General features: G+C 40.1%; 1 protein-coding gene across 12 annotated transcripts in view; it reads left to right on the top strand.

The window, feature by feature from the left end:
* Positions 1-22,649, top strand: part of PTPRM (protein tyrosine phosphatase receptor type M) — a 761,675-nt gene that overhangs the window by 469,519 nt on the left and 269,507 nt on the right. For all 12 annotated transcript variants that reach the window (XM_032310611.1, XM_032310612.1, XM_032310613.1 and 9 more), the window contains 2 exons: positions 9,725-9,926; positions 12,752-12,854. In XM_032310611.1, the coding sequence (XP_032166502.1) occupies positions 9,725-9,926; positions 12,752-12,854 (305 nt within the window). The remainder of the gene's footprint in view (positions 1-9,724; positions 9,927-12,751; positions 12,855-22,649) is intronic.

Raw genomic sequence — 22,649 nt, forward strand, 5'->3', positions numbered from 1 at the left:
TCCTTTAGACTTCCTTGACATAGTTTTGTCTACTGAGGCATATCAAATGATTGAATGATAGAGAGCAGAGAAGAATTTGATGAATTGTTCCAGGAAAAAAATAATAGCAGTAACAGGGAGTGACAGTCATCATCACGTCTGTATGAGCATCATTTCACTGTGCCTATTGTCATAGAAACAAGCAGGTGCATTTTTTTTAAGCAAGCATTTATTTGAATGCAAATTTAACAAAATTATATGTTGTTAGGTCTCTAAAAATCATGGCAATTCCTCTTATGGAACCTCTGCTTGAATACCTTTCAGAACTACTGACAAAAGACTGAGCAGATTAGCTGTCAGACAGTAATCGCTGGTAAACCCACTCCCTGACCCAACTAGCCTTACATTTATGTTTCCTTACACCTTTAGAAAATTGGTATTGAGATGCAAAAAATAATGTTTTTAATTGAAAGCTAAACAACATAAGAGAAAAAAAAAAGTTGATTTTCATGTTAAGTTATTGACACTGTTCCTTGGGTGGCTTCATTGTAAATGAATTCAGTGTTATAAAAATCTGTGGCTCAGCTTTGAAAGAACTAAGTGTTACCATCAAGCAAGTTCATATTTTTTTCTCAGTGATCAGATTTTTAGTTGATATGTTGGGCCCAAGACCATTTTCTGGGCTCAGTTTTGGAGATTCCTACCTAAGAATAATAGAATATTTTCCTAGAAAAGATAACAACCTTTGAACCAGTGTCGATGTCAAGAAATAAGTCCATCTGTCCTAAAAGCCACATGTAGATATCTAGACAGACAGAAAATGATAGCCAGATTCATTCTTCTTGATGCCACTGAACATACTTCTTTGTGTAGTAAGTAACTTTAGCACAGAAACAATAGGAATAATAATTCAAAAGAGGAATCCGTTAATCTCTCTGAATTCAGCAGCCAGGGTCTCCCAGTTGAACACTGACCTAAATGCTGTTATAATTGGGGATACCTGAATGTGCCTTAAATCAGTGTTTTAAAAATCAGATCTAGGTAAGTGGAGCAGGTTGGTTTACTTTTCTAGGTACCAAAGGGAAAATGTCAAATGTGTGCATCAGGCTTCAGTGATGAAATACAAGTTTTCTCGCCACCAAGTCTTTCTCTCTCTTAAACCCCTTTCTGTTCACGAAATAGGTCTTAGATAGGGTCTCAGGAAGGAGCTCTTCTTCAGCTCAGATGCACTGTATGCCATGCCCAGCCTGAGCGAGAGTCAGTGATAGGCCCAGCTTTTTCCTGGAGCCAAAGACTGATGTAGAACCAGACTTGGTCCTCTCCGGAGAACCATCGTCTCTGGCTACTGATGCCATGCTAAGGAAATAGAGAACAGTTGTCCCCTCAAAAAAGGCAGGAACCTTAGGGACAGTGTATTCTGTCATAGAAGCACATTTGACTATAGGTAAAAACTGGAAAGTGAGGTAAATTATCATAGTTGAAGAAAAACTTAGTAACAAATGATACAGGTGTTTCATTAAAATAGGAAGCACAGTTGGCTCATTTTTGCAGGAAAGAAGAGAAAACAGGTTGAATACTGTAGATATTGTACATGAATATGCTATTGGTTCAGATTATTTTCAGGTTCTCTTTATCTGTTAGGCAAATATACCACACCATCAATGACTGGCAAATGTTCACATCATCATTTTCTGCCAGGAGTCATGGCAGTTGGCAACATTAAAGCATTCTTCTGGTCCTAGTCTTTGCCTCTCCTTCTCATTTCCTTGACAACCATTTTCAGCCTTCTTGAACGAGCCTTTCCTTTCTGTTTTCCCCACCTTTGTTCTGAATCTAGCTCTTTTGGTCCCTTACCTCTTGATCAGTCCTTTAAAAAAAAAAAAAGTTATTAACATATAATGTATTCTCTGCTTCAGGGGTACAGGTCTGTGAATCATCAGTCTTACACAGTTCATAGCACTCACCATAGCACATACCCTCTCCCTGACCCCCCAGCAACCCTCAGTTTGTTTTGTAAGATTAAGAGTCTCATGGTTTGTCTCCCTCCTTGGTCCCATCTTGTTTCATTTTTTGATTAGCCCTATATTTTTATCAGAGTCATCTGCCTAAAACCTAGACTGATAAATACAGCTTTCCTCGACAGTGATCAAAATTTTAATTTTTTTAAATTAGAAATGTAATATTGCTCTCTTAAAGAATATTTTAAGTACAAAAGTATTCAACATAATATCATTGCTTCCCAATTTCACTTTTCAGTGTTAACAACTGGGTATATGACCTTCCAAAATTTTACAAGGTAGAAGTTATAGGGCAAGCAATCTCTATTTATGAATAGAGATCGATAAAATTTAATAAATGCTAGCAAACCCAGCATTTTTTACAAGAATACTACACCATATAAGAAACTACCTCACATCATTAAAAAAAAAAAATACCAAAAGGACTGACATTCTAAACACAAAAGTTAAACTACCAGAACACTATAAGAAAAATAAAGAAGATATTTCTGTAATGTATCTTACTAAGCTTGACATAAGACCTGGAAGTTATATTTTAAAAGATTGACAGATTTACCTTCATAAGAATTTAAACTTCTGAACAACAAAAGATAGCACTAGTAAAGGTCTAAATACAGACAGAAGACTTGAGGAAATTATTTTCCTTATTTATAACAGTGAATGGGCTGTTGGGCACATTAAACTGACTTGATACAGATTGCTAAGAAATGGACAAAGCATTCCATTAGAAAAACTGGACAAAGAATAAGAGGAGGCAGCTCATAGGAAAAAGATCCAAGTAGCATTTAAGTGAAAAGATACCTATCCTGGGTGCCTGGGTGGCTCAGTGGGTTAAGCTGCTGCCTTTGGCTCAGGTCGTGATCTCAGGTTCCTAGGATCGAGTCCCGCATCGGGCTCTCTGCTCAGCGGGGAGCCTGCTCCCCCCCACCAGCCCCCGGCTGTCTCTCTGCCTACTTGTGATGTCTCTCTGTTAAATAAATAAATAAAATCTTTAAAAAAAAAAAAGAGAGATACCTATCCTACCTTACTAATGATTCAGAAAGGGAATAAAGCAAGTGCTACAAAAAGTTTAGGTCTGTATAATATGTGTTAAACAGTGATGTGGGCAAATGCACGTGTGCATAGACTGTTGATGGAAACATACATGTTGTATCTCTTACACAGGCAAATTGGATATCAAGCATTGCATAGAAGTTTATCAGCCAGTAATACTCTCCAATACAAAGGGGTATATACATATGTCCAAATATTTTCATTGTACCTCACTAACTCTATATGGCTCTTGATTGCCTAGTAAGTAAACTCCAGATTCCTGGCCATGTTCCCATCGACAAGCTTTGGGAACAAAAGGGGAAAATATATATGTACATATATGTACATATATATTTTCCCTATATATATGATATACATAAATATTTTAAAATAAATATAATATATAATACATTTACTATATTATATATAATGTAAATATTATATAGATATATATTTAATATAAGATGTATATAATGTAAATATTATATGTATATATATAAAAGAGAGAAAGAGGAAAACCAAGAAAGAGACTCTTAACTATAAAGAGCAAATTGATGGTTACCAGAAGGGAGTTGGGTAGGGGATGGGTTAAATAGCTGATGGGAATTAAGGAGGGCATTTGTCATCATGAGCACTGGGTGATGTATGGAAGTGTTGAATCACTCTATTGTACACCTGAAACTCATATTAAACTGTATGTTCACTAACTGGAATTTAAATTTATATGGAGGGAGGGAGAGAGTGTAAAAGGTACGGGGAGAAGACAGAAGTATAAAAGGTACTGTCCCTTCTCTTCTAGAAGTAACAGTACTGACAACAACTAATGATAGAATGAAATAAGTACCAAAAGCAAACCACTTTAATGTGTGAGGAGCATAAAATGCAGTGTTGTGGGCACATAGCAAAGTAGAATGTTCTGGATTTGTAAACAGATGGGGACATTCAGTAGTTAAAGACACCTGAAGGTCCTGGGCCTGGATAACTGGGCTCAACTAAGCACTACTGACTGAGATAGGGAAGAGTGTAGAAAGGAGTAGAATTTAAGGGCCATGTCAAGAAGTTTCATTTCAGTATTCAAGGCCTGCCATGATCTAATTCCAACTCATTTATTACTGCATCTCCCAATATTTTTCTCCTGGAACTTAATGAGCTACATATATGGAATATTCTTTTCTCTGAAAACCTTCTGAACTATCACACCACCTGTTTGGGCTTATTTCCTTCTTTCCTCCTGATGCTCTCCTCTCCTGTCTCTTCCTGTGGCACTTCTGCCTCTCTTTCAGTTTTTTTTTTTTTCCTTCCTCCCCGGAAATCAGATTTCATTATTCCTTCCTCTGATTCCTTGGCTCTCCGTTAAAGGACTGTATTTAACACTAGCTGAAATTCCAATCAACTCACACTCCCTAAAAGATTTTTAATCCCTTTCTGGCCAAAGATTGCATGTTATTCTATTTTGGTTCTTTATGAATCTTTTGGTTCAGAACTTGAAACTATAAGTAGAGGAAGTGAAGGTAATTTGAGAAAATTTCAGGCATCTATGTATGAACCAGAAATCATCCAATATAAGCAACAGTTGACCCCATCTCACCTAAATGTAATCCCACCTATGTTGTTTGCATGTCAGTTTGCTTTTGACTTGGGACATCCCATAAAACTACATATGCCCAATGTGGAACATCAGCATTTTTGGTTTTGTTTGTTTGGGTTTTTTTTTTCAAGATTTTATTTATTTATTTGGGAGAGAGAGAAAGAGATCCCAAGTGAGGGGGAGAGAAGGGGAAGAGGGAAAGGAAGAAGCAGACTCCGCATTGCGCAGGAAGCCCGATGCGGGACTAGATCCCAGGACTCTGGGATCATGACCTGAGCTGAAGGCAGACACTTAAGGACTGAGCCACCCAGGAACCCCGTCAGTGTTCTTCACACAGACTGCATCAAAACTGCCTTGGCCCTCAGCCAGCGATCCAGTGCAAGCGTGGAAGCAGTCCCAAACTTTCCTTCTGGGAGTTTCCTGCTGCTTTACTATAGCCTGGCACTTCATAGGCTCTTAATGAACAAATGACAAAATAAATGCCAAAAGGACATGGTACATGTGGGTCTGAGCATGGAGGCGTTTCTCTGTGTCCTTTAGAACAACTGCTCAGATAATATGCAGATGGAGCCTCCACTCTCCCACAGACCGTGGATTCTAGAATGGATTGCTCCTGTTCCTAAGGAGCACGGTTTTTTATTCCTGGTATTCTGGGATGGTTTTGAAAGGGGTCAGTGGGCTCTGGGTGGCTTTGAGAGGGATTGATGACCTTTCTGACGTATTGTGTCTGTACATATACAACATACTCGGTTGTTAGGGATTTGTTCAAAGAGAGGGAGATGAGGGGCACCTGCGTGGCTCAGTCAGCTGAGCATCCCATTCTTGCTTTGACTCAGGTCATGATCTCAGGGTTGTGAGATCGAGCCCCACATCGGGCGTCGTGCTCAGCATGGAGTCTGCTTGAGATTCTCTCCCTCCCTCTCCTTCTACCCCTTCCCCCGCCACTCACTCACACACACACTCTCTCTCAAATAAATAAACGAAATCTTTTAAAAATAGTGAGGGAGAGGGTCCATAATTGTTATGAGTGCGTGCATTAGTGTGTATGTGCATTTTTAGGGGTCAGGGAGAGAGGATCTATTAATCTTAGCAAATTCTCAAAGGGCTGTGAGCAAAAGACCTATGACGGAGCCCCCGTTCAGCTTATCCTGCATGACCGTGGCAATAGGTTAATACCAAGCTATGCACCCCGTGGAGCAACAGGTCCCTTGCTCCAGCATTTGCTTTCTGCTCTATGGTCAGAGCGGTTGCCCCGACGGCCTACTTGCCCTAAGAAGAGCACTTGTGAGTGCATGTGCACACCTCTTCTTTCTGGGAGCTTTTTGAGGAAAATGTATACTCATTGCAAAATATGTACAGATCGCTATGGGGTCAGAAAGAAGAGTAAGACATCAGTACCTCCTCAGAAAGGAAGATGCATTTAGGTGAATAGTTCCACTTCCTTTGGCATATTTAAGCCATGATTTCAGACCATGCGAGAGCGTTCACAGCACACCATGATGTCCACCATGATGTCTTGCCAGGTGAGCTGCACGAACACAGCCACAACACCAGGCATTCAGCTGAGCCAGTGATGGTTAGGCCTCGTCCTGGAAGCTTTGCAGAGAAGGAAATGGGAACTCTGGCTTCAGACATGGCAGGTGGACACACTGTTCCAGTCTTGCCTCAACTCCCGGCATCTTTGAAAGCATTTCCTTCTTCAGACACTTTTTTCCTTTCCTTTCCTTTTTTTTTTTTTTTTTCCTTCTTTTTGATTTCCATGACAGCTCTCTCTGTTGGCTTTTCTGGTTCATTTGTTGGTTTCTCCTCCTCCACCACTGATTATATTAAATGTCAGTGTTCTCTCTCAAATCCTTTCCCCAGCGACCTCACCCATTTCCTAAACCATAATATTGCAATGTTGATCACCTGCACATCTCTATTTCTGGGCCAGACCTCTCCAATCCCAGCCTGATACCGTGCACACTATGTCCACAAGCCAGCAGTTCGTTTCCCCTCTTCCGTTCCATCTCTTTCAACAAGCGGGGCTTTCTTTTGCTTAAGCCCCCAATATGGAAACTATCCTGCATTCCTCCAACACCCCTCCCCACGGATTCAGTTGATCACTGACTTCTGTCCATTTTGACTCTCAAATATGCCAGTTCTTTTCATTTACTGCCTTCTTGGCCATGCTCACCTTATTCCCAACCATGGCACTGTCAGAGGTGCTGAAGGTTCCCCCGTGGTCTCTGTGGTGGTTCCTGGTGGCCTCCCTTCCTCCCCTAACTGCCTCCATCCAACAAACAACTTCTCCCCCTGGCAGCTAATGTGGTCTTTTCATAAGGGAAATTAGATCCTTTGGTTTTCATGCTTTAAGATGTTCCAAGGCTCCCCATTGGATGCATCCATGCTTCTTATCTTAGGGTACAGAGCACTGCGTGGTATGGCCCATGCCCACTTGGACCCTGGTCAAAGGACCACACTCACCTCGCTTGCTGGGCCACAGTCACACAGGCCTTCTTTCTGTCCACTAACTGTGTGCAGAAAACTCCTGCTTCACAGCCTTGGTTCTTGCTGTTTTTTCCCAAACTCTTGGCATGGTAGGCTCTCTCACAAAATTCTCCTCAGATTTTTTAAAAAAATTTTTCTTTATTTATTGGAGAGAATGAGACAGAGATAATGAGAGAGAGCAGGAGCAGAGAGGAGAGGGGGAAGTAGACTCCCCGCTAAGCGGGTGCCTGATGCAGGACTCGATCCCAGGACTCCAGGATCATGACGTGAGCCGAAGGCAGTTGTTTAACCAGTGGAGCCACCCAAGTGCCTCCCAGTCTCCTCAGATTAACTGTCCGCCCCTCAGTGGCCCCTTCCACAGTCATTCCCAGTGGCTGACCATGTAGTCCTCTCTGTCTACAATATTCTTTGTCTTAGCACCGTGTTTATTTCATCTACTGAATTGTAGTATTTTCAAATTCTTAATTTACTTCCTGCATCTCTCCCAGCACCACCCACTGTAGTCCAGACGCCGAGCTACCTGCGGGCAGGGCCTGTGTCCACCCACTGACCACAGTGCTTGCGGTGTCAGTGTCCACCCCATCGATATTCCAATGGAATGACTGAATCTGAGCAGGGAGAGAAAGCGGGTCATAGATGGTTCAGTCACCTTCCAGGCAGGTGAATGATGATGAGCCAAAGAATGTCAGAAAAGCCCAGTGTTTGTGGTACAGAAAATCCTATCCCCTGACCAGAGCAGAAGGTGATGTAATGGCCTTGTGTCAAGTATTCAGAGATATGTTGCAGGTCTTAAACCCCAAGGTAGGGAGTTCGGATTTTGTCTCCCATACAAGTGTGTCCCATTAAAGATTTTAGTAAGGCAGTGAGATGAACAGGGAGCTGTACCTAGCCCTGGTGGGCTGTACTCATCCTCATTTACGAAGACTGTATCATAGGTGTTGAATTGTGTCTCTACTTCACCATCAGCCTGTTACCTCTTCCAGGACAGGTCTCATGTCTCCCCCACCATGTGAGATCCCAGCTCAGAGAACCGAGCTTGGTTCACCAGAGGCAGGCAATGAATGTGTTTAGAATGGGTGAATGAATGAATGAATAAATAAACTTTGGGGAGCAAAAATGCCATCACAGCTTAGACCTACCCTCTCTGAATGACCCTTTTCTCTAGAAGTGTCAGAATGAGGACTAAGTAGACAGCGAAGCACACAGTGGTGCCGGTGCTGAAGTTCCTCCCAGAGCAGCAGGTGGGAGACGCTGTCTTGTTTCTTGACTCAGAGTAACCTTGTGAGGGAAATCGGCTGGAGGGTTAACAGCAGATATGCCGCCTAACTCTGAGAGTGGTGTGTACTGTAGTGATTAATATATACAGCAAACATTTTCTTGCCAAAGCTTAGATGATTCAATCTAAATAATCTCGCAGAGAGGTCCCCCTAATTATAATGACATGGTATAAATATAAGAAGAAAGAATGTCAATTATCACTCCGTATAATAACAGTGTTAGTGTTCATGCACATAAATTATAAGTAAGTTTACCTATTTAAAAGCAAGAAAAGTGCTCGGTTTTGCAATTTAAAACTTTTGATATGGCACATTTAAAAATTATGTCATTACAACCAGTAGAAGTTCGTAATCACCACTAAAATGCGCGCTCGTGAATAGTTGATGAACTACTTACAGTAAAATTCTTTAAAAAATCATTTGAAAGGGCAAATTTAAAGATACCTATGATATATTTATTTTCACACATTCCAGACACATCCAATGTGCTTTAAACACCTGTTAAGTGGCAAACATATAAGAACCTTCTAGGGCAACTTTCCTATGTTGCCCTAGAAGGTTCTCTAGAATGGCAGCTCCTACTCCCACACGGTGATTTACATATAAATTTTAGAAAATGAAAATTAAATAAAATGCTCAGGGCCTCAGTCTCACGAGCCACATTGCAAGGGGTCTGTCACCACTTGTGGCTGGTGGCTACTATGAGAGTGCGGAGTAGAACATTTCTATCATGACAGGAAGTCCAGTCGGATAGCGTGGCCCTGAAGAAAAAGTAGTAAATACCACTGTTCGTGAGCACCACTGTCATACCATCAGGAGCTCCTGATGTGTGTCTGGGATTTATTGTGAGAGCAGATATCTTGGCCCACTCTGATGAAAACATTTAAAAGCACCCTTGTTCCCAGGAGACAATACCCCTATTCAGTGCAGAATCAAGCCGGCCCCTGGATGAGAGATGAGGCCTTACCCTTATATGGTCCTTATCCGTTTAAACTAGTTGTACATTTTGTGATGTTGTTTTAAGCCAACTGTAATGTAGTTTTTCCAACGTGACATTTTGAAAGCAAACAACTTCAAGGTATTAGCTTAAACCTGAACTCATCCTTTATGTTCTAATCTACTGACTTTCAGTTCCTCTGTCTATAAAAGTAATAACTCAAAGCAGTTTTGGCTGAGTTCCTGAGCCCCTTCACTGGATCCAGGATTTGAAGCGTCTAAGTGAGTAGAGGAGCTTATCATGAAGCATCTGACAGTGCATACATCACAGGGGTTTATTGGATAAAGATGTGATCCCGGTGCACCTGCTCCAGACATGTTATCGCTTTCTTATTCTCCTGCAGATCACCTACAAAGCAGTCAGTTCCTTTGACCCCGAAATAGATTTATCCAATCAAAGTGGAAGAGTTTCAAAACTGGGGAATGAAACCCATTTTCTGTTCTTTGGACTGTATCCGGGGACCACATACTCCTTCACCATCCGAGCCAGCACAGCTAAGGGGTTTGGACCTCCAGCCACAAATCAGTTCACCACCAAAATATCAGGTATTATACCTTTGTGACTTATGTCTTTCATCAGCGGTGGCGGTTTTTGTACCTTTTCATCCCCATTGTCAAGGATACAAAGCTCACCCCGACTGACCCATTGTATTCAGATGAGCACTTGGGCATATGTGCAAATCAGACTCATGGGATGGAATAAAATACTGCAAGTACTTATAATTGATTTTGTGCTCGGGGGAAAGACCGCATTATATGGAGTCTGCTTCCAGAAGGATCAGCCTTCATGGGGACCTTTACCGTTCATAGTTGCACATCCTCTGCAATGACAGAGGGGTGGTCCCAGACACTTACAGCCCCCAGCTTTTTGTTGGTAGAGACTCAGTTATGCCATCCAGCCAAAGACATAATTTGAGAAGTAGTTCTGGGCATGTGCAACTGTGCAGAAAATGTGTTTGTGCTTCAGACTAGAGGAAATGGAGCTGCCATCTGCTGTGGGATATATAATAGCAATGAACACAATTCCATGGACATTTCCTTTTTCCATTTTCCCCCTTTGGGTATGAGTGGTGAAGTGTTTGAGTTTTGACCTTGCCTGTTTTGGCTAGGGGAAGATGAGCAGGAAGCTGGTGAGGGGAATAACTCTAGCTAAGTAACGTTTAGCTTTATTTTTTTTTTTTTACCTATTATCTATTTTTTATCTTTATCTATTGTCCCTCATTTCTAGTTTTTGGGAAGTTTTTGCTTAGAATCAGAGGCAGGCTTACAACAAGAGTACTATAGGGGTGTGTGGGTGGCTCATTGGGTTATGTGTTTGCTTTCAGCTCAACTCATGATCCTGGGGTCCTGGGATCAAGCCCCATATCAGGGCAGGGGTTTTCTGCTCAGTGGGGAGTCACTTCTCCCTCTCCCTCTGCCCTTCTCTCTGCTTGTGTGTTCTCTCTCTCATATAAATAAAATCTAAAAAAAAAAAAGTACTATAAGCACTCAATTAGGTTTTGAGGGAGGGAGGTTTGGAATTTTGTTTTTAAGGGGAAACTTGAGGGGAAATTTTTCATCATATAAGATTTTGTTTATGAACACAAACTCAACTTGAAGTTCAACATACACTTGATATTTCATAACAAACATTGGGTAATAACAATATGGAGAGTTGGAAGAAGAGGAAGATGCCCTTGTGAGGTTAGGAAAATGCCATTTAGTCCTACATCTCTGGAGACCACTAGACTTGGAATCAGAAAATCTGGCTTCTAGTCGTAATTTCTATGCATGCCCTCTCTGATCTTGATCAAGTGCACTGATAACCTAGATGTAATTAAGATGATAGAATCTGGTGCTTTAACTTATGATGGAGACTGAAGAGGAAATGTGTGCCAGTATGTGTATCTCTAAGCCTTCTTTGTTTTGGTAGTTTCCCCCTATGGAAACTATATTTCAAAGAGTAGTATCTTAAAGATGTTCTTTTAGAAAAAAAGAATTCATTTTTATCATTTCTTGTTATACAAAAATTCTGGTTGATATGACTCTGACCACTGTTAGCCTCCCAAGTTCCTATAGTTCTATCCAAAAACAAAGACAGTTGACATTTTTGTTAGCCTGCACAGACTCATCAAGAATAACTATTTGATTTTTATAGTTCAAAGAAAATTACAGTTTATGGGCCCCAATTTTCTACTTTCATGGACCTCAGAGAAAGAACTATTCTCTATACAAAATGTAATTCTGTGTTATGAATCGGAGTTAATTTTTAATAGAATTGGAGTTAATTTTTAATGCTGAGAAAATCCAATAAATGGAAATGAGATATAACCCATGCCTTTTACATAAAAGCTTTTTATATGTAAGAGATTTAAAAAACTATATTTATAAAAAAAAATGATCACTAGTGTTTTCATCAGTCACCTACACCTGTGGTTCTTAAAAAGACCATGTGCCCCCCACATCACAGCTTTGATCCACCTAGTCCACGGCAATGACAAAATTATTGAAGAACTCTATCATTATCTTCACATGAGAAGACTAAACAATCTAGAAAACAAAGAATGCCAGAAAATAGACTTGGAAATAGGATTCTCTTGAAGTGGGGGAAAAGAATGAACATTGGTAGAATTGTATTTACCTGACACCCTTTATTTTCTCTTTCAATTCCCATAATAATCCTAGAGGGTGATTTCTCCTATTTTGAAAGAAGGGTAAACTGAAGACCCAGAGATAATTCGTGAACCTGAGCTCTTACACTGATTAAAACAAAACAACAGAAAGTCAAACCAAGCCTTCCTTACTCCAATTCCCGTACCTTTTCCACCTTCCTGCTCTCCCTGACAGCCCATTCGTGGTCACTAATTTCAACGAGCCTCTCTGGCTTCTACAGTCTTCTTCGGATTTCTAGATGGATCTGTGGCATACACAAAGTTTTCCACCTTGACTTTGATGGGAGAGCTATAATATTCAGTTTTATGATCCTAGTGATTATTTCTTAAATACGCATTTAAAGCTATTTCTAAAGAAGAGCATACCTACCGAGAAGTATACACATTGTAAGTGCCCAACTTGATGTATGTTCTCAAGCTAACCTACACCCATTCATCAAGAATGCAAATCAAGAGAGAGACTATTAATACCACCTCACAAGCCCCCTCATACTCTCTCCCAACTTGAACTCAGGATCAAAGAAGTTGACATATACTGGTTTTAGCAGCAGTTCCTAATATTCTGTATAAGGTATATACACAGAGGCCGCCCATGGTCGGTTCATAGCTATAGTTGAAGTGCACTGTGTTCTTAATGTTCTTTCCAAACAGAACGAGGAGGAAAACCGAAAAGATCGATCAGAAATAACGAATCTCCCATCACACATTTTTTCCCCCCAGCGCCCTCTATGCCGGCTTATGAGCTCGAGACCCCTTTGAATCAAACGGACAACACGGTGACAGTCATGCTGAAACCAGCACAGAGCCGAGGCGCGCCTGTCAGGTACTGAGTAGAGGAGGGGTGGGCTGGCTCCAGAGACAGAGACCCTAACTAACATCACACTAATGAATTTCTTGACCCTGTTTTCTAGGGATTTGCTACAAACATCAGTCAGCATGTAAACCCATTTCTTTATTAGCTCTAATTAAAAGAAATGACTCAGGAAAGGGGACGTGCTTTGATGTGGGGTGATCAAGTATTGTGTACAGAGTTTGATTCTGATGCAAGTGGGTTGTTCTTTGAAGATAAGGAACAAAAGCCTTAGTCTTTTGAGAGGTGGCTTTGAGTCTAACAAGTAAGTGCTTGCTGCAATTTTGTTACCCAAGGGCCAATGACATTTTTATCTTGAGCTCTCATCTTTCAATGGACCTTTGGGTTTTTTCACCTGTTTGTTTGTATACCTGGGATTTTAAGTCAGTTAACTTCTGGGAAATTGGCTGATTTCTCCATTGAATATGTGGTGTAACTTTTTTTTTTTTTTTTTAAAGAAACAGATGATTGGAAAGAGCATTGTGAAGTCTTTATTTGAACATATTTAAGTTTATTACCAACATGTAGGCCCTATTTCTCATTCTGCGGTGATTTATATAGCTAAGAAATTACAAAGTGTAACTTTTACAGTGAATGAATAAAATAAATTTATTCTTCCTAGGAAGGAGCAAAGGAATGCCTGAATAACTCTTGAGTATGAACTTGTCATAAGCTCATTAATCTATATAAATGAAATCTCTACTTGTTTCAGAGCGATTTAAATATTCTGTACCATCAGAATAGATTCCCTTCAAAATAACCTATTATTTCGAATAGCGTACTCTGAGGAAACGTTTACATTCCCATTTAGGCCTCTGTAGGGTTTGGTTCAGTTCTCCTGGTATAGAATTTTACTCCATTAACCTTTTGAAACCTGGCTCTACTTGATCATGTTTTCACTACAGTATCATAGGCAATCAGTTGGACTTCTTTCTACATGATAAGATATGTACAAGTTTCATTTCACAGAGTTAGCAATAAAAACAAAGCAGCATTCTTTGATAGGCAAGTCCAATGAGGGTGGGATCACAGAAATTTTTATTTGAAAAATGTAAAAAATTTTAGGAGACAATTTCTAGTTCGCCCTGTTGACTTGACATAGTAGGAAAGGATTTTCATGTCAGGGATTGAGGACTGCCCTCCATAAGTGCGGTCCGCGAGAACACTAGGAAATGTGTGAAAGCCCTACTCCAAATTTAAGATATTATTACTACTAGAAAAACGTAGCCGCTGACACTACCTAGGCCCTTTGTGCTGACTTCTGTACAGTGCCAAGGGGTTGCCCTAATCCGAATGACCCAAGCCACATGCTCATTAGACAGCTGGCCAAGATCCGAGTGTATCCGTGGCCATGGGTCAGACTTTTTTCACTCCAGAAAGTTGAAATCTTATTAGATGAAAACTGATGCTCTGACCATGGCCTTGGGAGCATCATTTTCTTGTGACCCGTTTAAGAATCGCCTAGACTCAGCAACATGGGCTGTTAGGACAGGAGTCCGTGTTCTCCTACAGAAGCATTAGGATAAAATGAAAGCGTATAGGCCACTCACTTTCAAGGCCTCCAAATGGAAGGGATCTGAAATCCTAACCTTCCCAACTCACATAAACTCCTTTTCATCTTCTGTTCTTATTACCTCTTTCCTTCAAACACTTTCAATCAGATTTTCGCCCATATAATTCGTTCTCCGTATAGGACTTTCCAAGTCTGAGTTTTCAAATGATAGTCCTTTGGGTCATCTATATCATCCCCTTCCCAATTCTCCTTTCCTTACTTTTTTTAAAGTGCCTCTTACATCCACACTACCATTCATATTTTCTAAACATGCCTTTGTTTAAACAAGGCATTATCTTTTTGTTTTCTTTTATACCTTTCTAGTTGTTTTTGGAGACTGGAGACTTATCAGTTGGTTAATTGTAGATATCCTCAGGCTTTTTATTCTTATAAAAGGATACCTTCAAGTGCTTGTCAGAGTGTCCAAAATACATGGCTTCACCATGTTTCACATCATTTCTTGAAGGCCAGTCTCTAACTCTGCTAATATTTCATTTTCTGTTAACACACCCTCCTTCACAACTGTCATGATACCCTATTTCCAAGCTAACCATAGCTCCACTTTGATTAAACTTTGTCTTTTTGGGGAACCTGGGTGGCTCAGTGGGTTAAAGCCTCTGCCTTCGGCTTGGGTCATGATCCCAGGGTCCTGGGATCCAGCCCCACACCGGGCTCTCTGCTCTGCAGGGAGCCTGCTTCCTCCTCTCTCTCTGTCTGCCTCTCTGCCTACTTGTGATCTCTGTCTGTCAAATAAATAAATAAAATCTTTAAAAACAACAACAACAACAACAAAACATCGTCTTGTTATTGGCCAAACATTCCTTGAATTTGCCAGGGTTGCTTTTCATCGCCTCTATGATACCTTCTTCCACAATATTAGCATCTTGAAATTCGTAAACGTACCATCTATGTTCATCATCTAAATCCATGCTAGAATCAAGATCAGTTCTTATGGGAAACTATTCAGTAAGCGTTACAGGCAAACCCACTACACATACCACCTTATCTGGAAGGATACTTATCTTTTTTTTTTTTTTAAAGATTTTATTTATTTATTTGACAGAGAGAAATCACAAGTAGACGGAGAGGCAGGCAGAGAGAGAGGGAAGCAGGCTCCCTGCCGAGCAGAGAGCCCGATGCGGGACTCGATCCCAGGACCCTGAGATCATGACCTGAGCCGAAGGCAGCGGCTTAACCCACTGAGCCACCCAGGTGCCCTGGAAGGATACTTATCTTAAATGTGTAAATTTTATTGGCACAAAATTGAGAATGGAAATTATCGTGACCCCACCTGTCAAAAAGTTGTGTGTTTTTGTTGTTGTTGGGGTTTGGGTTTTTTTGTTTTGTTTTGGTTTGGTTTGGTTTGGTTTTTTTGTGTTTTTTTGCAAGAAAGTGAATGTTCTTTTCAAGGGATTTGGTATTACAGTACAACATAATGGGACTGATTATCTATTGAGTAGATGCAAGACCAATATAGCTAGAAAGACTAGTTTGGAAAAAAATGTCCGTAATACTTTGAAGCTAAATGAGGTATATGAAAATTTTCAATTTCATTTAATGTTTAGAGAAATAAGAACTCTGATTAGGGAATCATGGGGACCTAAAATATAAAGCCATAATGTAGATTAAAACATTTGAACACATCTGGAAATTTGCAAAATGCACATGTAATCAAACTGCAATACAAGAAGGCTTTTCCCAAATGATAAGATAAAGACTAGAAGAAGGAGGGAAATGGAACTGAACATCTGTTTGCTTTCCTGGATTTCGCCCAGTATGATATGCTCAAAAATACTGTCATTGTGTGATTTCCAAAGGCAATTCTTTCAATTGATTTGATTTTTCTTTAATCCATAATCATTGGTGTTAAAAATTCAGTCCCACTTCATTTATGCACTTCACCAAGGAAGGTGGTTTTGCATTGATTCCACTACAGACCCTCAGCTTGCTTAATGCAGATTCTTAAAATTGCACTAAACTCTCAAGGTAAACGATTGCTGTCTTTTTATTGATCAGCACATCAGCACTGTCACATAAAATTTTAAATCCTGAGATGGCCAAGAAGAACACAAATTCCGTCATTCTAGCCAGTCAGCCAGCACCTAGGACAGAATTTTAATGTCTGTTCATGGATTCAGTTTTTTTCTTTAATAAGACAGGGGAAAGCTTAATTTTCTTTTACTCATTTAGAATCTCCTCATTCCTCTTTCTTCTCTCCACTGTTCATTACACGCAGACAGTCCAACAGAGAAAATCCTTGTAATTTACCAGTAAAATACCAGCTCTAAATAAAGAATAAGTAGTTTTACACAAGCTATGTGCTTTTCTTGCACTAACAAAAATTCTCTCCATGATTTTACTCTTTTGCTGTATGTACTGTGTGCCAGTGTCCCTCCTTAATGATGTTTTATACCTTCTCATGGTCTACAGCACGAGACCTCAGCACGTTGGTGCACCTTAGATGATGGTGTTTTCAAATGACTCTCATTTTTGTTCTTTAGGCATTGTTGCTTCAATTTATTCATAAATGTTTTGGAGCTATATGTCTTCTTAATTAAAACTCAGGGCTTGAATATGCTAATTAAACATTCTGATATTCATTTCAGTGAAACGTTAGAAAATTACCATTTTAAGGACTCATTCTTTGATTCATTCATTCAGGAGAAACTACCGAGTGGGGAAAACATCTATTTAGAGGTCTGTCCATAGGGATGGGAGGTGGGCAACAATCAGAGCAACCAGAACAGTAAAGCAGATGCCTAAATGTGAGAATACGCTTTGAATGGACGGCAGCCCCCTTGTTCTTCTAACAAGGGTAGTCCTAATTGTTTTGATGCTGTGCTTTTACTGCCATTGGTAACTTCTTATACGATGGTTATCTTTGCAATGAACACTTCCTCAACAGTTATATTTAAAAAACAATTTGCAGTGCAGTGCCTGGGTGGCTCAGTTGTTAAGCGTCTGCGTTTGGCTCAGGTCATGATCCCAGGGCCCTGGGATCAAGCCCCGCATGGGGCTCCCTGCTCAGCAGGATGCCTGCTTCTCTCTCTCCCACTCCCCCTGCCTCTGTTCCTTTTCTTTCTGTCTCTCTCTGTGTCAAATAAATAAATAAAATCTGGGAAAAAAAAAAAAAACAATTTGCGGATAGTTCTGGTTGCAGGGATCAGGGCCACAATCTTAAAGCAAATTGGAACTTCACTACATTATGAATGGGGAAGAGATGAGGTCATAAGGAAGGGATGAAAGAAATATTTTGCCTTATTTTTTTAAAGCACATGTTGGGTGAGCCTGGTGGTGGGTATTATGGAGGGTGTGTATGACATAGAGCCCTGAGTGTGGTGCATAAACAATGAATGCTGGAACACTGAAAAGAAATAAAATAAAATAAAATGAAAAGAAGATTTCAAATGAGACAGGGAATATTTTCTGTTAGTAAAAGGCAGGCATAAATGTTTTTATTCATCCAAAACACTTTTGATTTAAAAAAAAAAAGATGTGTACCATATAAAAACTTCAGTTTCATGCATAAATCAAGAATTTATTTATTTTTATATAATATATTCGGCTTTTTATAAAAAGATTTCACCTTGAATTCATTGCCGCGGTAGACTTGACAAATGTGTGCTGTTTTCATTTACTCTTCTCTGTCACTTTTCCCTTTATGCTGGTTTGCCTTATTAGATAGCCAGCAAAACATGTATGGATCTTAAAGCCTCATTGTTCACTTCTAGTATTTCTGCATTTACCCAAACTACTCATCAAATATTCTTTTGTAACAAATCAGATAGAAAATTAAACATGCATTAAAGGATGCTATTTTTTTCTCATCACTGAGCTCTTTGTCCTTTGAAAACTCTATGCTGTGTTCTTAGACTAAAGTGAAGGACAGGTTTTCATTCCGTTGTGGATAAATAGTCAGTAAAGCAATTATATTTATCTTAAGAAAATTTATTAAACTTCCTAAAAATGTCTGATTTGATCCTGGAGCAATACGGAAGACCAGATTTGTTCTTTTTTCGTGGCCATCAGCTTGCACTCACGTTCCCAGCTGGTTGTCACACACAAGTTTTTATTAAAGGGATTTAGCAGGAGAATGTCAGGGAGTCTGTGAAAACTGACACCTCGGATGGGACAGTGAAACAGATCTTTTGACAGGAGAAGCAAAGAAAGAGATCATTATAATTAATGAGTGATAGGAGACAATTGTGTGTTTGGTTTTAAGAAGTTTCCTGCAGAAATTACACTTGTTAGCATATAATTAATTATGGTTTAGGAAGTTTCATATTAGGAAGTATGGACCAGATTTAATTTTTGAAAAGTTCTTTTAAGGCAGCAGCAATCCATTTGTCTAACATCAGTAAGTCCAAGGAAAGACATTTTCACTCTGTGCATACCACCAGCTTGGTCATACTGTTCTCTTCTGCTTCATGCAAGGAGCCTGAAAGCAAATCAACATTATGAGGTTCTTGTCAGGATTAAAAGAGGTAGTTTTTTGTTTTTTTTTTTTTTTTAAACACTCCAAACTGTACTTCACACCTTCTAACTGCTGTTTAAGTGTTTTTCCTTACAGCAGCCCTTTCAAACTGTGTCAGTAGGTGGTTTGTGTTGTTTCTTTTCATAGAACTAACTCTGGCCCTCTCGCTTTTCCTTTGTCTCATTTTTTTAAAAAATCTGATAACACAAAGAAAGTCTTACTTTTACACGAAAAATAAAAGATTTAATAATTGTCTCTATCAATAAAATCCATAAATAATAGAATTCCAATAAATTCTGTTATCTACTATATTTTGAAATTGGATTGCATCTGGCTACCTATTTATTTCTGCATTTGCAAGTTTTTGAGAATTGATATTATAAATAGGTAATGAACCTTTCTCTGCCCCAATTCTGTATGTAGTATAGCTCTTTAAAAAGTTGGATGTTTCCCTGCTGGCTTCTGAACCCTTAGCTATTATGGTTATTTTTACTGAATAAACTTAACCATAGAACAAAAGGAAACTGATCTTCTGTTTACAACCATTCTGAAAGTAAAATCCATAATCTGACACCAGATTATGGGCAGTTGGTGATACACGGAACTTGGCTCAGTGAAGTCTAATGTCCTCTTCACCACTGAAGAATCTGATTCTTCTTCCCATTTCTTAAAAAATATCTGTATGCATACTTATGATTCAAGTACCATCTTATGGTCATTTAATCATTATGATTATCTTAGAATTTATTCCCTAGATTCTAAAAATTATCTTTTTCGTCAAAACAGTTTTGTCCAAAAATTCTATCTTGGGCCAGAGGGACCAGTTAAATCATGATTTGCAAATGTTTTTTATTACTTTTTCCCCATAAGTTTATGCCTTTATTTTATTTTCTTGTTGGAATGACAATATTATTCTGAGAAAGGAAAAACTATCATGTTTTCCTTCCCCACAATGCAGAATTTATCTTAAGACCCAAAGATCTTGTAATATAAATTTAAAGTAATATAATTTTAAATTAGCTATTTTAAGTAAATGTATAATTTCCGTATCTAAACAGGGCTTTGCTGTAAATTACGTAGAAACTGCAGAATCAATAATCAAGAACATTTTACCCTGAGTCCCAAGATAGCATCAGATGTCATGCATGGCCTTTTAGGCAGGTAGAATCACTCTTTCCTCCTTTAGCATATTCTAAGGAAGAAAGAATAATAGTCAAATAACCACTTTGTTCCATGGGTCACATAAATTGTGGACTTATCTTTTAAAATAAGACCCAGGATATAGAGAAGGGACATACTCGGAAGTTAAATAAACCCGGTTTCTAATCCCAGCTCTCTCAATGATGAGCTATGTGACTGTAACCCATTTCTTCACATCTCTAAGCCCCATCTTTGCAGAGCAAGGTAATATCACCTTATCTCAGGGAGCTATAAGGATTACAGTTATTAAGTACTCACTAGGTTTTGGGCACTGAGCTGAGTACTGGGAACACAGAAGAACCTGTTATAGGCTCTCTTTGGGGGTTCGCAATCTGGATGGGAGGGACCAGCGGGTCATCTGGTCCCCTACTGCATGGATGAGGACTGGTACAGAAAGGCCAGGGGGAGGGGTTGTACATGGGAAGGTCAGGTAAGACTTCAGAGAAGCGGCTCCGAAGCCAAGGAGCTGAATCTTGCAGATGGATATTGTCCAAGAAACATATGTCCTGGGGAGGTATTTGCAGAGGAGATTAAGTGTGTGTGGCAGGGAATAAATAATGAGTGAGACAGATGAGTTCCAAAAGGGCAGGGAGGACTGAGCAAGTCAGCCTGACCTGGGGATGAGAAGAGTGTTAGAATTAGAGTGAGCAGAACAGGCCGGGGGTGGGGGTGGGGGGGTGGAGACGGGCAGGGAGCCACAAGAGAGATCAGGCTAGATTGGGCAGCCTCATGCTTCATGCCAAGGAGTAGAGATGTAGCCTTTCGGCAGTGAGTAATCACTCAAGAGATTTAGGCAAGGAAAAAAATGTAAGGAAGATCAGACCTGCAGTGAGGGAGGGGTTAGGCAGGGACAGGGCCCAGGACAGCTTCAGAGGAAGTGTGGCTGGTGGGTGTGCTGAGCCCCTCCCACCGTTCCTTTTCACTGGTCCCTGTTCGGACATCACTAACCTTTAGGCATGAAGGGAAGGGATCGTCTAAGGGCCACATGCTAGTTTTTATTAGAGACAGGATTTAAAGGAATCAAAACCATTTAGTCCTTTTTAGAGGGAAAAACATCTTGACTAACCACAGCAACTAGTGATAGTAACTGTTTAGAGTATTGTTAAGTGGACACTAGGACACTAGAAACTGAAAGCCCATCTTAGCAATGACTCTCTATCGAGGAATTTATTGGAAGTTACTAATTGTACACGTATTTTTAAATCTCCATTTTTCTAAGCAGTAGAAACATGGCATTATCAGACCCTCCTTGCTGAGAAGCTTCTGGATCTTTGTCTTTCTGCTCCTTTCTACTTCCTTTTACTGCGTCACCCTAATCCCTTTGCCCTGAACCTCCACTAGCTGCTTTTGTGATGATTATAATTTGTACTAGGTTGTGTCTGCAAGGCCTGGGCCTGTTGAAGGGACACAGTGGTGTCTTTGCCTACTAACATCCGGAGTGCAAAGCCGCCTCTGAGCACCACTAAACAGCCTGCTTAGTGGATGGTTGGGGCCAGTTCCTAGCTAGGGCCAGGGAAGACCCAACTGTTTGATCATACACTGTCTTGTTTCTGCTATGCCGGAAGGAACCCATGCTTCTCTCGGAAAAACTAGGTACCTGAGATTGGAACTACAGGTTACATGAAAGCCTTCAAATTCGATAGAAGACATGAAAGCCTTCATGTACAGTAGAAGCCAAAAGTTATGCATGACCATCTCTCTAGAGAGGAGAGCAGGTAGTGCTGCCCATTCCCCGACCCACACTGACCAGCTGCCCTGAAACCATCCATCAGGGTGATGGAAGTAGACATGCATTTTCCACTGATGGTAGAGAAAGTTACATGCTGCTCTTCCCCCAAATATCTGGACCATCTGTCTGTGTTAACAGTGGATTAATTTATAAGTAGTTTTACTTGTAAGACTTGTATAACTTACTTGTCACCCAGAGCCCCAGAAAGTTACAAATGCCTTAAGCTGAACACTACATCACCTTTGTTATGAATCTTGAAGCCACTATGCCCTTCGCTCTCAGGAGCTACTAGGTCTTCCCGACACAGGTGTTGATTCCAGGAGATTTAAGGGATGAATTTCTAGAGGTATTCTGAGCTAAGACTGCAAGCCTTTGGGAGTGAAGATCTTGGAAATTTTGACAAAGACTAATTCATTTGCCTATAGATGCCTCACTTTTACTTTTTTAAAGGGCTAAAATCACATCTATATGGGAGAAAAGATCCCAAGTTCTAAGAGGCTGATGGAGGCACGTGTGGGGCAGAGAAGGCAAGCCAGCCCAAGTGCGTTGCTTAAAGTCGCAGACTTTCAGAGCTGAGGTGTAGCCCCGAGAGGATCTGACCACTTTCTGGTTGTGACAGCACTTTTGTTTGTTGTGGGGACACAGCCAGATCATGAGTGTGGTCTTCCATCATTTTCTTCAGCGGAACATTTCGCCCCCAGCACATATGAGTACATTCAAGGTGAATGTTGATGGCGAGAACACTAAAGCCAACAAAAATTCTGACATGCCTTCTGTTTCATCAAAAATGATTTTGTTAAGTATATAGTCGCT

This window comes from Mustela erminea, chromosome 13 (genome assembly GCF_009829155.1).
Source record: "Mustela erminea isolate mMusErm1 chromosome 13, mMusErm1.Pri, whole genome shotgun sequence".
Lineage (NCBI taxonomy): Eukaryota > Metazoa > Chordata > Mammalia > Carnivora > Mustelidae > Mustela > Mustela erminea.